At 48.3% G+C, this 14874-nt stretch overlaps 2 protein-coding genes across 2 annotated transcripts in view; one reads left to right on the top strand and one right to left on the bottom strand.

Annotated features, from left to right (window-relative positions):
* The window catches only part of COL4A1 (collagen type IV alpha 1 chain), a 151191-nt gene extending 139837 nt beyond the window's left edge, over positions 1-11354 (bottom strand). The window contains exon 1 of the mRNA XM_061171041.1: positions 11212-11354. Coding sequence (XP_061027024.1) covers positions 11212-11292 — 81 coding nt within the window. The 5' untranslated portion in view covers positions 11293-11354. The remainder of the gene's footprint in view (positions 1-11211) is intronic.
* A 355-nt stretch (positions 11355-11709) lies between these two features.
* The window catches only part of COL4A2 (collagen type IV alpha 2 chain), a 176165-nt gene continuing 173000 nt past the window's right edge, over positions 11710-14874 (top strand). Inside the window, exons 1-3 of the mRNA XM_061171040.1 lie at positions 11710-11799; positions 12108-12195; positions 12302-12356. Coding sequence (XP_061027023.1) covers positions 12152-12195; positions 12302-12356 — 99 coding nt within the window. The 5' untranslated portion in view covers positions 11710-11799; positions 12108-12151. The remainder of the gene's footprint in view (positions 11800-12107; positions 12196-12301; positions 12357-14874) is intronic.

Below are 14874 nucleotides of genomic sequence, written 5' to 3'. Positions count from 1 at the left end.
TGTCATGCTTCAAAGCCCAGTTTTACATCTAGGAATACTTTAAGGATAGAATTATTCCCTTAAAATATGCAATTAAAACATATTTAATTTAACTTGTGTGTGAACAGCATTATAATCCTAATAATCCAAGAAGCTTAAATTATCCAAGAAGCTTATCTCATTTTAAGGAATGAAGTAGAAGTAAAAGAAAGATATTTTTCAGTCTACATAGTTTCAATTACAGATAAATATCAATAATATAATAATGAAATCAATACTACAAGCTAACATTTCTTGGACTAAGGATGTGGCAGTCACTCATGTATGTGCTTTACATGTATTATCACGTGTACTATCTTCACAACAATCCTATAAAGAATTAGCTTTATTTCCCCTATTATAGAGATGAGAAAACTGAGACACAGAGAGGTTGAGTAGGTTGCCCAAGGTCACACAGCTCGTTGCTGGTAAATCAAGGATCCAAATCCATGAGGTCTGGCTCCAGAGTCTGTGATTGTATGATGTTCTTTCTAGAGTTTCAGAAGCTAAGTGAAAACTTTTGGGGCCAAAAGAGAACAGTGAACGTTTTAATTTTTTAGTGTCATATCTATTACACCATTATTAAAATTACTCTTACTTTACCTTGGGCATATCTCAGAATACAAAGTATAAGAACAATTTTAACTGCCTGTGTATTTTTTGACCCAGAGTGAGTACTCAACACACACTTACTGAATGCAATTTCAAATTATTTTGAATGCCAGAAGCGAGATACTGAGCTAAGAACATACTAATTTGTGCTGTGTGTGCTTAAGTGAATTCCTAGCCTTGCCTGTTTTACTTGCACTGATGTGAAGAAAAAAGTGGCACTTTGATTACAAATTTGGCTTCTAGTCTAAAACAATGCCCAAAGTTACGTATGTTTTAAATAAATTATCCAGTCAAAAGAAAAATACAAATATCTCTGTAACATATTAATGGATCATAACCTCCACGAAAGAAGAGAAAAATCTAAGGCCAACAAGAAATAATAAAAAATGATTAATTATAGAAATTTTTTTTAAGTTTTAAAAGCCTGATCGGTGGACTCTAAGGGAACCAATAATTTCATGAAAAACTTCAGTTCTTCCTGACCTGTTCTGCTGCCTTAAGCACTGGTTGCAAGGGGAAGCTGGTTCCCTGTGTCAACTGACCCTCCAAGCCTTGCTCCCAGCAAGCTGAAGCCAGAGAGACAAATCTTTCACAGGAAGCACAGAATGCAAGTCTTTCCCTTTAGTCTGATTGGGCCCACTCAGGTCACGTGCCTATGTCTAAATCCGTAGGAAACTCTAGGAGAAATCCATTTATGGATTAACCAGACTCCATCTCTGGAGCTGGGAATGAACTCATCTTCCCTTTCATGATAGAAAGAGGTGGGAAGCTGAACGAAATTGAGTTCCTGACAGAAAGGAAAGACAGAGGAAATGGAAGCTGGTTAGGTTTTGAAAACCTGAAGTTTTCAAAATGATAAATGATGTAGATTTAACTGGAAGAGACATTTTTTCTGCCTTTAATAAATATATAATGTATACTTAAAAAAAAAAAAGTTTTAAAAGCCTGAATTCCAGAATAAAGAAATACAATTTTTATTATTTTCTGGTATTTAGGAAAACAAATTTTAATTATTACGAAGGCGTCCAATAGCTATTTGTTCAGAGTTGCTTTAACAAACTGATAAGAAGCATCTGTTGTTAGCATAATGTTTACATGCACAAATGTTTGTTAAAGATAAGGTGTGAATGAGGGATGAATCGAGAAGATGGCTGCTCGTCCCGTGTGATAAAGAGTGCGTCACCCCCAGCTTATCAGCGACTGGGGCTGATTCTGGACCAGGTCTGCGTACTTATCTGACATACAGTGACCCAGGGGCTGCACTACCCATATTGCAGTATTTTTTCCCATCACTAACCCATTTTCCTGCTTTGGCAAGTTCATCTTAATTTTACAGGCCATTTCCTGACCAAAAATTACGAGTTATCTTAAACCGCTAACCCCAAGTGGTCTATAATCTCCAGGAAATGGGTTTGGCCATAAGAAGACACATAATAGGAATCCTTCATTCAGGGGCCCAGGAGGCCAAGGCTCGGAGGAGGTGGGCGAGGGTGGGCACTGCAAGAAGGTGAAGGCACACCCTGGGGGTCCTGCTCACAAACCTGAGTGGGTTCTGGCTCGACTGGCCTCTACGCAAACACCGAGCCCACCATCAGCAGATGCCAAGGTGAGAATGGAGCCTTAAAGATGGAAAAACTCCGACATACAGTGGATCATCCTGAGAACACCAGTGTCCCATGTCTTGATGGGGACAGGACGACCACAGAGGACAAGGGTCTTGTCCGGGCTCCAGCTGTCCCCGTTTCCCATCGGCCACGCCCTCTCCTCCAGCATCCCGGCACCCCACATGCCTGCATCAGGACCTTCCCACTCCTAACCCCCCAAATAGCACCACAGGGCTGCAAGTGCTGCAGTAACAACAACCAACAAGAAAAAGGGAACATCAGAATCAGGAGAGTCATTTTAAATACAAAGGTTCAGCTTCTGCTTGAGTGCAGACCACCCTCCCAGAGCAGCATGTCTGTAGCTCACATCTGTCAAGCGGCTGCCCCTGTAAGTGAAGAGAATGGACGAGATCTGTGGTCCCCGGACCTCCACCACCAGCATCGCCTGTTGGAAATGCGATTCTCAGGTGCACCCACACCCCTAATCAGAGAAGCCGGGAGGGGGGCCGGGCGTCTGTGTCCCACCCAGCGTTCCAGGGGATTCCAGACCCACTGCTCTGGTGGCCTTCGGTGTTCCTCCAGCCTCAAGATGCCCTGATGATATAATTACTTTGCTATTTATTCCTCAGAATTTGCTCATTTAACGAGCATGCAGCCAGCACGGTATAAATGCTTTACAAACATTAGCTCGTTTACTCCTCATGCCTGTCCTGGAATCGAGGCACTACCGCTGTCCCCATTTTACAGATGGCAAAAGGTGGACAGAGAGAGAAGTAAGTTGCACACGTCCACACAGCTGTACGAGGCAGAGCTGGGATTCAAAGCAGCACCCACGTGCTTCCGTGCAGTGCCCGCCACCCCGTGCGGGCAGAGTGTGTCGCTGGGCTATGCCCCTCTGGATGTATTTGAAACACTGCAATTGTCCTTCCAGGAGTTTAATGCAAACTTTGTAGAGAAATAGGCATTTCTTTTGCCTGGCTAATTTTAGAGTTCTTGGAGTTAGGCTGAATTCTCCCACAGTATGCAATAACTTCTATTTAAGACACATAGTTAGATCAAGTATTTTCCAAGTGGACACTGCAAAAAAAAATGGACCAAACTGTAATTATGCGGCCTTTTTCCCTAATAAAATTTTGCACATTATAGGTAATAATGATAATAATATCACCTTAACTCAAGCTTTAATGCAAGAACAGTCTGGACCTGGCGAATAAGTTTCATGCAACTCTGTAATAACTCCGTGACATTAAAGTTTTATTCTTTAAAAAATGCCAAAACACAACTCGAAAATCAAAGCTAATGAGGAAAAGGAGTTGCCTGTATTTAAAAATGACATTTTAAAGCTGATGCTCTTGCATGATATGGAAATTAACACTCTCATGCTCAAGAAAAAGTCATTACTTGCATAAAAGGATAACTGGATTTTAGAATAAATTTTGATTGCTTTTGCTCATTACAAAAATAATATGCTTACTCTTTTAAAATAAAGTATTGTTAGAGATGTAGTAGCCAAATCTGCCACTGATTAAAATATACATAAATATTATTTCTTTAATAGAAATGAAGGAAAAACACCACAATAGTTATCATTGGGCCCATTTGTAACATTCTGAAACAGGAAATCAATGCTGACTTAGCACCCTCAAAGATGCCCCATATGCTAACCAAGGGCTGTTAGGAGTGTTTATCTTTCTGAAGTGAAGACACAGGCTGCCATGCACCTCCATCCTCTGAGCCTTCTTCAGCTCTAGGTGTGTGAGAGTGGCAGCTGGGAAAAGCTTGTGCAAACAGCTTTGGAAACACTGAGTTACAACTAGAAAACGCTGAGTTTTGTGCTTCATAAAGGAATATGCTGATTTTCTAAAGGAATATGCTGATTTTCTAAAGCAAAACTCGATAAAAATTTTTTAACAATTTCAATTAAATGTCAAATACAGGAATACTGTCTCTACATATTCCGTTGAGTTGGACAACGTTTATTGAATCAGCTCGACTCTGTGTGAGTGACTCTACCATGGGTCTCCAACTGTCAGGAAACTTGGTGAAATGGGAACAGGGCAACTGACATCAAATTGGCCTCTCCCAGGTCACAGCCAGCATCTCTTGCTGTTATCTGAATAAGAAAGAAATGCACACAGCACACAGAGACCTGTATCCAGTAATAGACAACAGTTAATTCCAAAACTCCTAACAAAGTCTTGATGAGCAGGAAAAGTTGAGGACGTTGGATCATTCTCCTCTACCAGCGAGAGAACCAACACATACGCATGTAATATATTGCCTTAATATCTGATTTGGACGCTTGGCATTTGTCTTTTACTTGACCAAAAATCAAGCAAGCTTTAAAACTCAGATGACTTTAAATGTTCTTATAGTGTGCAGACTAAAAGCCAAACCTAGCGAAGTAGGACTATTACTAAGCCACGGAATAAACTATTTACACAAAGAGTTCAGCCTCGTGTATACTTCCAAGTCGTGTTTAGTCTATGGCGGAATATCTGCTCCAAATTCCAAATTAAGAGGAAACACCTTCGTTTGGCATTACTTTCCTTTGTGTTGCCTAAAACTGCTACGGGGTCAGCAACGCAACATAATTTCCGAGAGCAGGCACGCAGCTCCCGCCAGGCCTCCCCAGGGTCCAGAGTGAAAGGCAGGCAGGATCACCGAACCCACTACGAGTAATTCCCGACTTCCTTCCATGCATCAGGTACTCCCCCAGACAGTGGGGGCATTTTTCAAAGAAGCTCTGTCCTTCAGCATCTCAAAATCATCTAGGGTGTTGAACCAACATACACGAGACAATGAGATCCCAGCCACGTAGCAGTGATAACAGTTATCGTTTTCTCAGGGTTTACTTGCTTCACACGTACAACCTCTCTGAACATCTTAAAGGTGTCTGCAGATGTTGTGTTGTCCTCATTTGATGGATCAGGGACCCGAGGCTCAAAGAGATTACACTGCTCCATGGAACACAGAGGTAAGTCCTTCATGACAACTACTCACCCTGCATGCTGGGGAGTATGAAGACGAAGACCAGATAAGTCCATGAATCCACATGGCGAAGGGTATGTAAAGCCAAGCCAAATTAAAACAACAGCAAGATACCACTACACATCTATTAGAGTGGCCAAAATCCAAAACACTGACAACACCAAATGCTGGCGAGGATGTGGAGCAACAGGAACTCTCATTCACTGTTGATGGGAATTCAGAATGGCTCAGCCACTTTGGAAGAGAGTTTGCTGGTTTCTTACAAAGCCAAACATACTCTTACCATATGATCCAGCAATTGTGCACTTTGGTATCTACCCAAAGGAGTTGAAAACTTAGGTCCACACAAAAAACTGCACACGGATGTTTATAGAGGCTTTATTCAAAATCAGCCAAAACTTGGAAGCAACCAAGATGTTTTTCAGTAGATGAGTGGATAGATAAACTGTGGTCCATGCAGACAATGGAATATTATTCAGTGCTAAAAAGAAATGGGCTATCAAGCCATGAAAAGACATGGAAGAAATTTAAATGCATATGAATAAGTGAAAGAAGCCAATGGGAAAAATCTACATACTGTATGATTCCAGCTACATGAAAAGGCAAAACAATGGAGACAGTAAAAAGATCAATAGTTGCCAGGGTTTGGGGAGAGAAGGGGATGAATAGGCAGACCACAGAGGACTTTTAGGGCAGTGAAAATACTCTGTGTGATACTATAATGATGGCTACATGTCATTACACATTTGTCCAGACCCGATGATATACAACACTAAGAGTGAACCCTAAGGTAAACTACGGACTTTGGGTGATGACAGTGGGTCAGTGTAGGTTCATCAGTTGTGACAAACGCACCAACTGGTGGGGGATGTTGATAGTGGGCGAGGCCGTGCTTGTGGGGACACAGGGGGTAGATGGAAAATCTCTGTACCTTCCTCTCAATTTCGCCTTGACCCTGAAACTGCCCTAAACAATAAAGTCTTAATTAAAAACGAACAAATGAAAACCACCCAGCCAAAGAGTTGGAAACTTCTGGTCAGACAGGAGGTAGCCACCGTCAGATGCTGAGCAGAGGAATCACGTGGTCATAACGGGATCTCTGAAGACAGACTCAGGACAACGTGAGGAATGGGCTGGGGAGAAGACAAGGCCGAAAGGAGGGCAGGAGCGGGAGGGATTCGTGGCGACCCTGGCACAGGGTGACTAGACCTGGAATGGTGTCGCAGTCATGGGAAGAGACGGCCAAGGGGGCTCTGAGGAGCAGGTAGAAGGAGGAAGGGTGGAATGAGTGCCTGGGTGACATGAAGGTTAAAAAGGAGGGAAGGGTGAGGTCTCCACATGAAGCCACGGTCTCTGGGTTGCGCATCAGGAAACATCGGGGCATCAGGGACCAAAACGGGCCACTTGGGAAGAAGGGCAGTCGGTTGGTGAAAGATGGCAAGCTCGGTTCTGGACATGTTTGCTAAGTCTGCAATCAAAGCAGGACAGCAAAGGTGAGATGTTCCATGGGAACGTGAGGAGACCAGACTGGGGTTCAAGAGGAAGGTTTGGAGTCTCCTTCACGGAATGCTGACAAATCGTGGGAGTGGGGAGGGTGGAGAAAAAGAGAAGCCTGCTGGAGCCCAGCCCCGGGGCCAACCCACCCTGAGGGGTCTGGAAGAGGAAGAACAGAGAAGCAGAGAAACAGAAAGGACCCCAAGACAGACTGATGTCACAGGACTAAGACCAGGAGAACAATGGAGGGAAATACAGGACGGAACCGGTCCCTGTGTGCCAGACTATAAAATGCTAACCCTTGAGTCATTCTTCAAGCGGTAAACTCCTCAAAAGAAACTGACGATGGAACCATTTTCTGGTTTACATCTCTTTCATTGTGCGCACAAGAATGGGAGGAATATCTCTTTTGTATTGTTCTATAGCTGACATTTCTTAGTGGTTGTTTAATAACAGCAGGAAGAACAATGCTCTGATGATATTATTTTAGGCATTCTATTGTTGCTTTTGCTTATTTGAGCCCAAGAACTCAAAATACCCAATCTGCTTGAGAGACATTTTAATGAGGCTAATCCTTATCCAGTTTCTGGAACCGTTGTTAGAACAAGCATCGTATACCTCATCAAGACAAGTGCTGTAAATTATTCACTGATTGAGGCCCCCTCCCTCTCTAAAAGGATTTGTTTCAGCGGGTCACTTGTGGGTTCAGTTTGTCTGAAAAATCTCTACCAGTTCTAAACTAGATAACCAAACTTGTTCAGTGATGGCCATCCGCACCAGTTCCAAGAAATCTGAAGACAGTCTTGTTAATGAATAATGCAGGGTTTTGTGAATTCCCCCATGCCCTTGTCCCAGTGAGGGGAGGTGTTCTCGGTCAGCTCCTAAAGGCACTCCCGCCTACAATCAGTCATCCATGCTGGAACTCTGCAGACATCCCAATCCATCTGCCATCTCCGGAGGGGGCCTTTGGTTGAGCTGGGGTCTTATCGCCGCTCTCCCAGACCTCCGTGTGTCTCCACCCCTCCCAGGGGAAAGTTCAGATATCACGCCTGTTAGTCATACAAGCAATGGCATCTTGGTACCTCAAAGGAGGGAACCTTAAGGTCTTCTTTACATGCAAAGACAGCCTGATTTGTGAAAGGGCAAAGGAAGAACTATCCAACCTTCTGAGTATGATGCACATGACAATTCATAGGAAAATAAGATGCCAGGTCTATGGTTCCCATTCCTTCCTCAGAGTCAGAGGTGGGATATCCTCCCGGAAGTTTCCTCTGAGCTCCCCAAAGCTGGGTTAGGTGCTAATATGGCCCTAGGTTTACCCTGACTGTAGCATTTACCAGCCTGAGTTGTATTTGCCTGTTTCTTTCTCAGTACTTCTCAGGAGACCACAGCCTTCCTGGGGGAGGAGGGTGGGCCCCACTCACTGGTGCACGGCCAGCACCTGGCGGGGGGTGTGGCCTGAAGATGTGCTCAAGGCGCATGTGTGGGATGAAGGCAGGAAGGATGGATTGGGGTGTGGGGGAGCAGATCTGCCAGGGAAACTGAGGCAGGGGGTTACCAAGTCCTCTGAAATCATCTGCTTAATCAGAGCAGACACAACATTTAGGATCCTCCAGTCCCTAAACCACACTTGTTCTGTGTGTGTGTGTGTGTGTGTGTGTGTGTGTGTGTGTGACTACACCATTAACATACACACTAATAATTCTATAAGTGTACACTCACACACACACAGGCTAGGCACACTGTTTCTCCTGGTTGGTATTAGAGGTGCTCCCCTTCATCCCGATACAGTTCCATGCATGAAGAACACGATGATTTAGATTATATCTTCACCAAGCTCACTCCTGAGATACTGGGTTCATGTTGCTGTCACTGGGACTAAGTCAAAAATCAGCCTTCTCTTTGAAATTACATTCCCAGCAGAATGTGGTCCACATTCATATCAGAATTAAATATCCGTTTGAGTTCTAGGTCATTCAGTCTCAGAATGGTGACTAATGGTCTGGAGATGCCAACACCCTACTCGGGCATCACCACACTTTGGCAAAAGTTCACATTTCTGATCCTGAAAAATAATTTGTGAAGAAGCATCAAACAGACCAGTTGGAGGGGGGAGTTTGGAGGCTGCAGAAGGAAGAATTCATTCAGCTCATGACTGCGTGACTCAGAACCGAGGACCCTCAATCCTATGGGCAGATTTTTGTCTTAGGTCTGCACCCTATTCCTCCTTCCTTGCCAAAGAAGAAAAGTTGCGGAGGGGAGTGGGGGGGTAGGAAAAAAAATCACTGGCTTAGAAACTCCACCCACCGGTAAATGAACAGTATGGCCATAGCAGATATGATCACATATAAAATCAAACAGCCTTTCATGTGAATAATAATAAGTACAATCTCTGCCTGGCACCTAGTAGGTGACGTTTGGGTGTACCAATGCAGGTAACACAGATTCAGATACTCCAAAAAAGCAGGTAATCCAAGAATCATTTTTATTGGCTATTGAATTAGGATTTGATTGACTGGCAGCATCTTATCATTCAAAATGCATTTTTAAATGATATTCTGCTTGGATCAATATGGAAATTATTTCAACTTTTTGGTATCCCTAACAGTTGATTTTGGAAGGAGGTAAGCAAAAAAAAAAAAAAAAATGTTACCGATGGTGTGAAAAGTGAGACAAATTTTAAAATTAGCCAGATATTATTTTTAAATGGATTTTCTTGTACAGCCATAAGTCATGTTCATATTAATAAATTTTCCCTCTCTGAATAAACCAGGGAAAATATGGCAAAATGATAATACCCATTAAGTCAACTGGTGATCAGAGGGTGTCCACGTGCCAGATCTCTTAAAACATTACATGAGATTTGAAGGATACAGCACAGCCAGGACAGGGACGTACAAGGAAAGTAAAATAAGCCCAAACTCAACAGTAATGAGTTTGATTTCCCACTCACTGAGTGGTTCATTCTTCAAAGTCCTGGCTATTTGAAAAGCCGGCTCTCATAATTGGCTTTGCTTTGCTAATATTATCGATCAGAAAATCCAAGTCCAAACAGAGCTTCATATTTCCAAATAGAGAACTTTCTCTCATTTCCTTGCCATCTCTCCTTGGAAGTGTTAAATCTTTGGGTCAATAGTTCTAGACCCAAATAAAGTGCTCTAGAGCCACCTCTTTTGGAATTATTTTGTCATCGTGACCAGAGAGTGTTTAAATAACCGACTAGGGTGCCTGGCTAGACTCTGGGCTAGGAGGAACAATCTGAAGTTAACTGCTTGTGTCATCACTAGGCCTTTCCATACCTAGTGACACAGTTGCCAGCAAAGAGCCAGACTCTCAATTGCAAGACATGTATGCATATCACCAGTTTATTCTGGCAAGTAACAGTTAATAATTTATATACAATTAACTGAAGTCAGTGAGCATCATTCTTCCTGAAGAGAAGAAAAAAACAAAAAACAAACAAACAAAACAAACAAACAAACAAAGAGCAAAATCAGGATGTGAAACAAGAGTAAGTGGGAAATGCCGAAAGTAGTAACATCATTTTTAAATATTTGTGGGGGGGGATGCAAAATGTGTTGAGAAGGCACACCTTCCCAGGGTTTTGTCTACAAGGCTGTGACACTGGGAAACAGCTGAGGTTTTTACTTCGTCTGAGGGGAAGGAAAAAAGCAAAGAACAACAGTACATCAGGGACCGTCTAGAGCTGGACGCCTTTACTTGTGCAAACCGAACTCCCAGATCCTTTCCGGGCAAGCGCACAGCCGGAGGAAATGAAAACTAGGAAAACAATCTGTGCACAGAACAATGAGATGGAGTTTCATTTTGGTTTCACACTCAAATATAATGTGGTTATAATTTTTTTACTATATTAGTAAAAGTCATCGAGTCGAGTATGTATACGTTGGAAAGCTGCACGACAGAAAAGCTCCTCTGCTGTCCCTTAGCGTGCTGCAGCGACAGCAAAGTCGTGGGAAAGCAAAGATACAGCTGTTTCCAGGCAAACGGCCCAGGACTGTTCAGCATCAACCACCAGAGTCTCCAAAGCTCCAGAGAAACACGCCCAAAGCGACTCCCGGGCACATGTGTGGGGCTCCGAACAGCACGGGGCGCGCGTGTCCGGCCCTCCGGCCCCCGGCCCACTCGGGCGCCCGGGGCAGGTGAAGGCGCCCGACGGCCAGGCGCCCCCGAGGTGCGAGTTCAAATCCCCCTGACTGCCGGGCACCCTGCACCAAGTTCTGCTCGCCCGCCCCCGGCCCCGAGGAGTCTCCCCTGACTCGCCCCTACCCAGCCCACAACAAAGGAGGCTCCCTAATGGATGCGCGAAAGCAGCCCACGGGGGTCCCCGGCGGGGACCGGCCGCGAGAGTGCGCCCGGCTGTGCCGCGCTTGACCCCCGGGCCCGGAGGGCGGCTCCGGCCGGGGACAAAGGGGCCGCGCGGGGCGCCGGGGCGCAGGGCGGGACGCCGGGAGCCGAGCCGGCCGGGACTCACCTTCGCGGCGGCCCGGCTGCTCTCCTCGTGGAGCAGGAGGGCGGCGGGCAGCAGCAGCCAGACGCCGAGCCGGGGCCCCATGCTGGCGCGCCCGGGGCGGCGGGGACCGGCGGGGGACGGCGGGGGCCGGCGCCCGGGCTCTTGGGGGCGGCGGCGGGCGGCTCACTCTCGCAGGGCCGGGACTCGAGCGCGGCGCACCGTCCCGGGCGCGGCAGCTCGCGGCGGAGACCTGAGCGCGGCCAGGCGAGCTCCCCAATTTGTTGGCGCTGCCCCTCCCCTCGGCGGCGCGGGGCGGGCGGCGCCTCAAAGGGGGAGGACCCTGCGGCGCGGGTAAGAGGCGGCAGGAGCGCGCGGCCGGGGGATTGTGGCCGACGCGCGCCGGGACGCAGGGCTCCGCGCTCTGCACCCACCGCCGCCGCTGCCCGCCCCGCGCCCCGCGCTCGCCGACCCGGCGGAGCTCCGAGGGCGGACGCGCGGGCCCGAGGTCGGCCCGGGGAGCCCGGGAGGGCGGCTGCGCTGCTCGTGCCGCCGGCGGCGCTTCTGGAGGGCGGAGGCGCGCGGGCGGCAGCCACTGAAGCCGGGCCCGAGGTAAGAGCGGCCCTGGGAGGCCGAGCCCCGGGCGGAGGGCAGGGACTCGGGCGCCCCGTGCAGCTGGGGCTGCGCGCCCGGCTCTGGGAGTGGGAAGGGGGAGGGGATGGAGCGGCGGCTGCTGAGCGGCCCCATCCGGGCCTAGGTGGGCAGGCTGCCCTCTCCCCTGCCTCGTCGCGGGGCGGCTCCCGGTCACCCCCGGCAAGAGGCGGGGACGCGCCCCGCTTTCCCTTGTCCCGCAGACGGAGGCGGGCGGCGACGAGGCTCCCTCCCCAGCCGGGTTAAGCCCGCTTTGTCTTGTCTTCCAGGCTAGGAGGGACCGATCGGAGCCCCGAGGGGCCGAACTGGGAGCATGGACCGAGACGAGCGCGCGGCGTCGCGCCCTGCCCTGCGGCGGTAAGCGACCTGCTGCCTGTCCCCTGGGTCCCGCGCTCGTGTGCTTCTCGGAATTTCCAAGCCGGGGCCGCACACTCACGGCGCTCTTCCCCCCTCTCCCATCCAGGTGGCTACTGCTGGGAGCTGTGACAGTGGGGCTTCTGGCCCAGGGCGTCCTGGCGGTAAGTCCTGGCTCCCGTTCCGGGCCGATTCGCGTGCCGGAGAGAGCGGTGGGGACACCGAGTGGCCTTGCCAGAAGGCCACTCGCGCGTGCGCACCTGAGCGTGTGTCCGTGTGTGTGTGTGTGCCTGGGTGTCCCCGGCGCCCCCTACCCAGCCCAGGCTCTGAGAAAGCACGCCTTCCCCCCCCTCACCCCCGAGAACTCCGGTTTGCCGTCCCTTGTGTCCCCCTTCAATCCTGTGCGTTACTGGCGTCGGCTCTTCCTTGGGAACCAATCATTTAAAACATGGCTCGCGGCATCCTTTCCCCTCGTTTGAGCAAAGCCCGTCGTTAGAAGCAAAGCTCAGCCTTAGAATCGAGGCGGTCAGACACGTGGCCCTGGGGCGCCAGGCTTCGGGGGAGAATAGCTTGCGTGGCATCAGAAGCGGGTGTCGGAGGTCCTGCCCTTGGCAGAGTTTTCCGTTCTTCTGAATGAGAGGCTCTGGGGGAATGGGCGGGGCGAGGAGGACCGGGCGACTTGGTACTCCTGGTGACGCTGCGAGGGAACAATGGCAGAAAACACCGTTTTCTTGCGAGACGCGCTCTGGCCCCGGAAAAGCCAGGGTGGGGCTGCTGAGTCTCCCACGGGGACCCTGTTTACCGAGTCCCCCTCCACCCCAGCCCCGCCATTCAAGGTGACCCTGCCAGCATTCCCAGGCGGTCCCCGCCTGCTGATTGCACTATGGGATTTTTGTACTTGGCAGCAGGAGCCACTTGGGTCGAACTTCGTGTGGCATGGCTGAGCTGTCACAGCTTTGCTGGGTCCCTTGAGTTGAGGACCCAGATGTGTGAACTGCAGCTGAAGATCCAGGGCACTTACCAGGCGTCCTGGACCCCACCCTCCCTTCCTGTGTCTGATGGAATATGCTGGCACCTGATCTCCCAGGTGGCTCAGTCAACAGCCCCCCGTCCGCGCTCTGGGTAGAGTGCACACAGGCACAGTGGGAGTTGTGTTCACGGTTTGCTTTGAATTCTGTCATTTCCACATTGTTCCGTCCTCACGTAAAACCAACGAGGATTTTCAAGGCTGTGAGTGAGGAAGTGCTATCCTAGCTTGGGAAAGAACCTCTAGCCTCACTTTTCTGCTGCAGTTCAGGGCCCAGATTGGGAGTCAGAAGAGGAGTCCATAGACTTTGACCGGAACATTCCAGGCCAAAGTTTTCTTAAAGCTCGGGTCTGTCTCTCCTTCCTTTCCACACGTCCTGGTCTAAGAAGATCAGAGCCTAGAAATTTGAACCAGCCCATTGGCCTTTATGGGTCCTTATGCACACACGACATACAGGACTTGGCCCAGAGCTGGGAGCCAGGGCAATGCATGCGCGCGCACGCACACACGCACGCACACATGCGCGCGCGCGCACACACACGCTCAGAGGAGGGGGAGGTCCCTGCAAAGGAAAGTGCCCAATCCTATTGAGACTGCATTGGTTGTGCTCAATCTCCCACACCCCTTAGTCCCCTAGAACCACTTTTATAACATCAGTGTTTTCCTTCCTGAGAATGATGAGAATCTTATCTGGCATTGATCCTAAAAGTGGTGGAAAGGGCTTCATGTCAGAAGACCTGGGTACTAAAGGCAGCTCTGCCCTGGTCTCATAAATCCCGAGCCCGCGTTTCCATACATTGAATAGAAGAGAATATCCCCCAGCCTGTTACATGGAATATACCTCTGTGCCTTCCTCCAAAGCCTCTTAGATGCTGCATACTCATCTGAGTCTCTGCTCCCTGATCCTTGGATGGGACCCAGAGCATTTATTGCCTAGCAGCGCTTCTCAGAGGACAGCCCTTGGACCCCTACACTCACCTGGAAAGGCTGGTTAAAAACTCAGACCTCTGGTCCACATCTCAAATCTTCTCATCAGACTTTCGGGGGTGGAGCCTGGGAGTCTGCATTCCCACTTGATGCTAAAGTTTGGGAACCACTGAGTTAAGAGTATTGGGTTGGAAGGGATTGGAGTCACTTGCCAGTTTATGGCATTTCTAAATCTGCAGATACAGATATTTCTGAGTCATTTTACTAGAGACACATCAATACATATTATTCAACAATCATGGAATTTATGATGTTCGACAATGGATGTTCCACTTACTAACTTCTTATTGACCACTGGCTTTAAGAGCTGTTACTCAAGAAATAATGCCTTAATCTTTAACTATATTTATTTTAAAAATCTTTCCTCATTGTGGCAAGTCCAGCTCCTGCCCTGTTTGTCTGCCACACTCAAGAATCCTGTGTCTTTGCCCGTTTGTGCCAAAGAGTCTTCCCAGGGGTAGGTCGAGTCAGTGAAAAGGGCTGCTCACTGTAGCTTGAAGAGTTTTGTAGCAGGAGCAACAGAAAATGGGTAGCAGAGATGGTAAATAATTATTTAATGAATACTTGCTATGTGCCAATTTTTGTGCCTTAATCCATCCAAGTTTCATAGGAAAACACACCTACCTGAGTAGGTAACTTTTATTACCCCCATTTTACAGATAGGAAAA

The sequence above is a fragment of the Eubalaena glacialis genome, chromosome 16 (assembly GCF_028564815.1).
Source record: "Eubalaena glacialis isolate mEubGla1 chromosome 16, mEubGla1.1.hap2.+ XY, whole genome shotgun sequence".
In the NCBI taxonomy this organism is placed as follows: domain Eukaryota; kingdom Metazoa; phylum Chordata; class Mammalia; order Artiodactyla; family Balaenidae; genus Eubalaena; species Eubalaena glacialis.
Note: the sequence above shows the minus strand (reverse complement) of the source record. Positions and strands in the feature narration are given on the sequence as shown.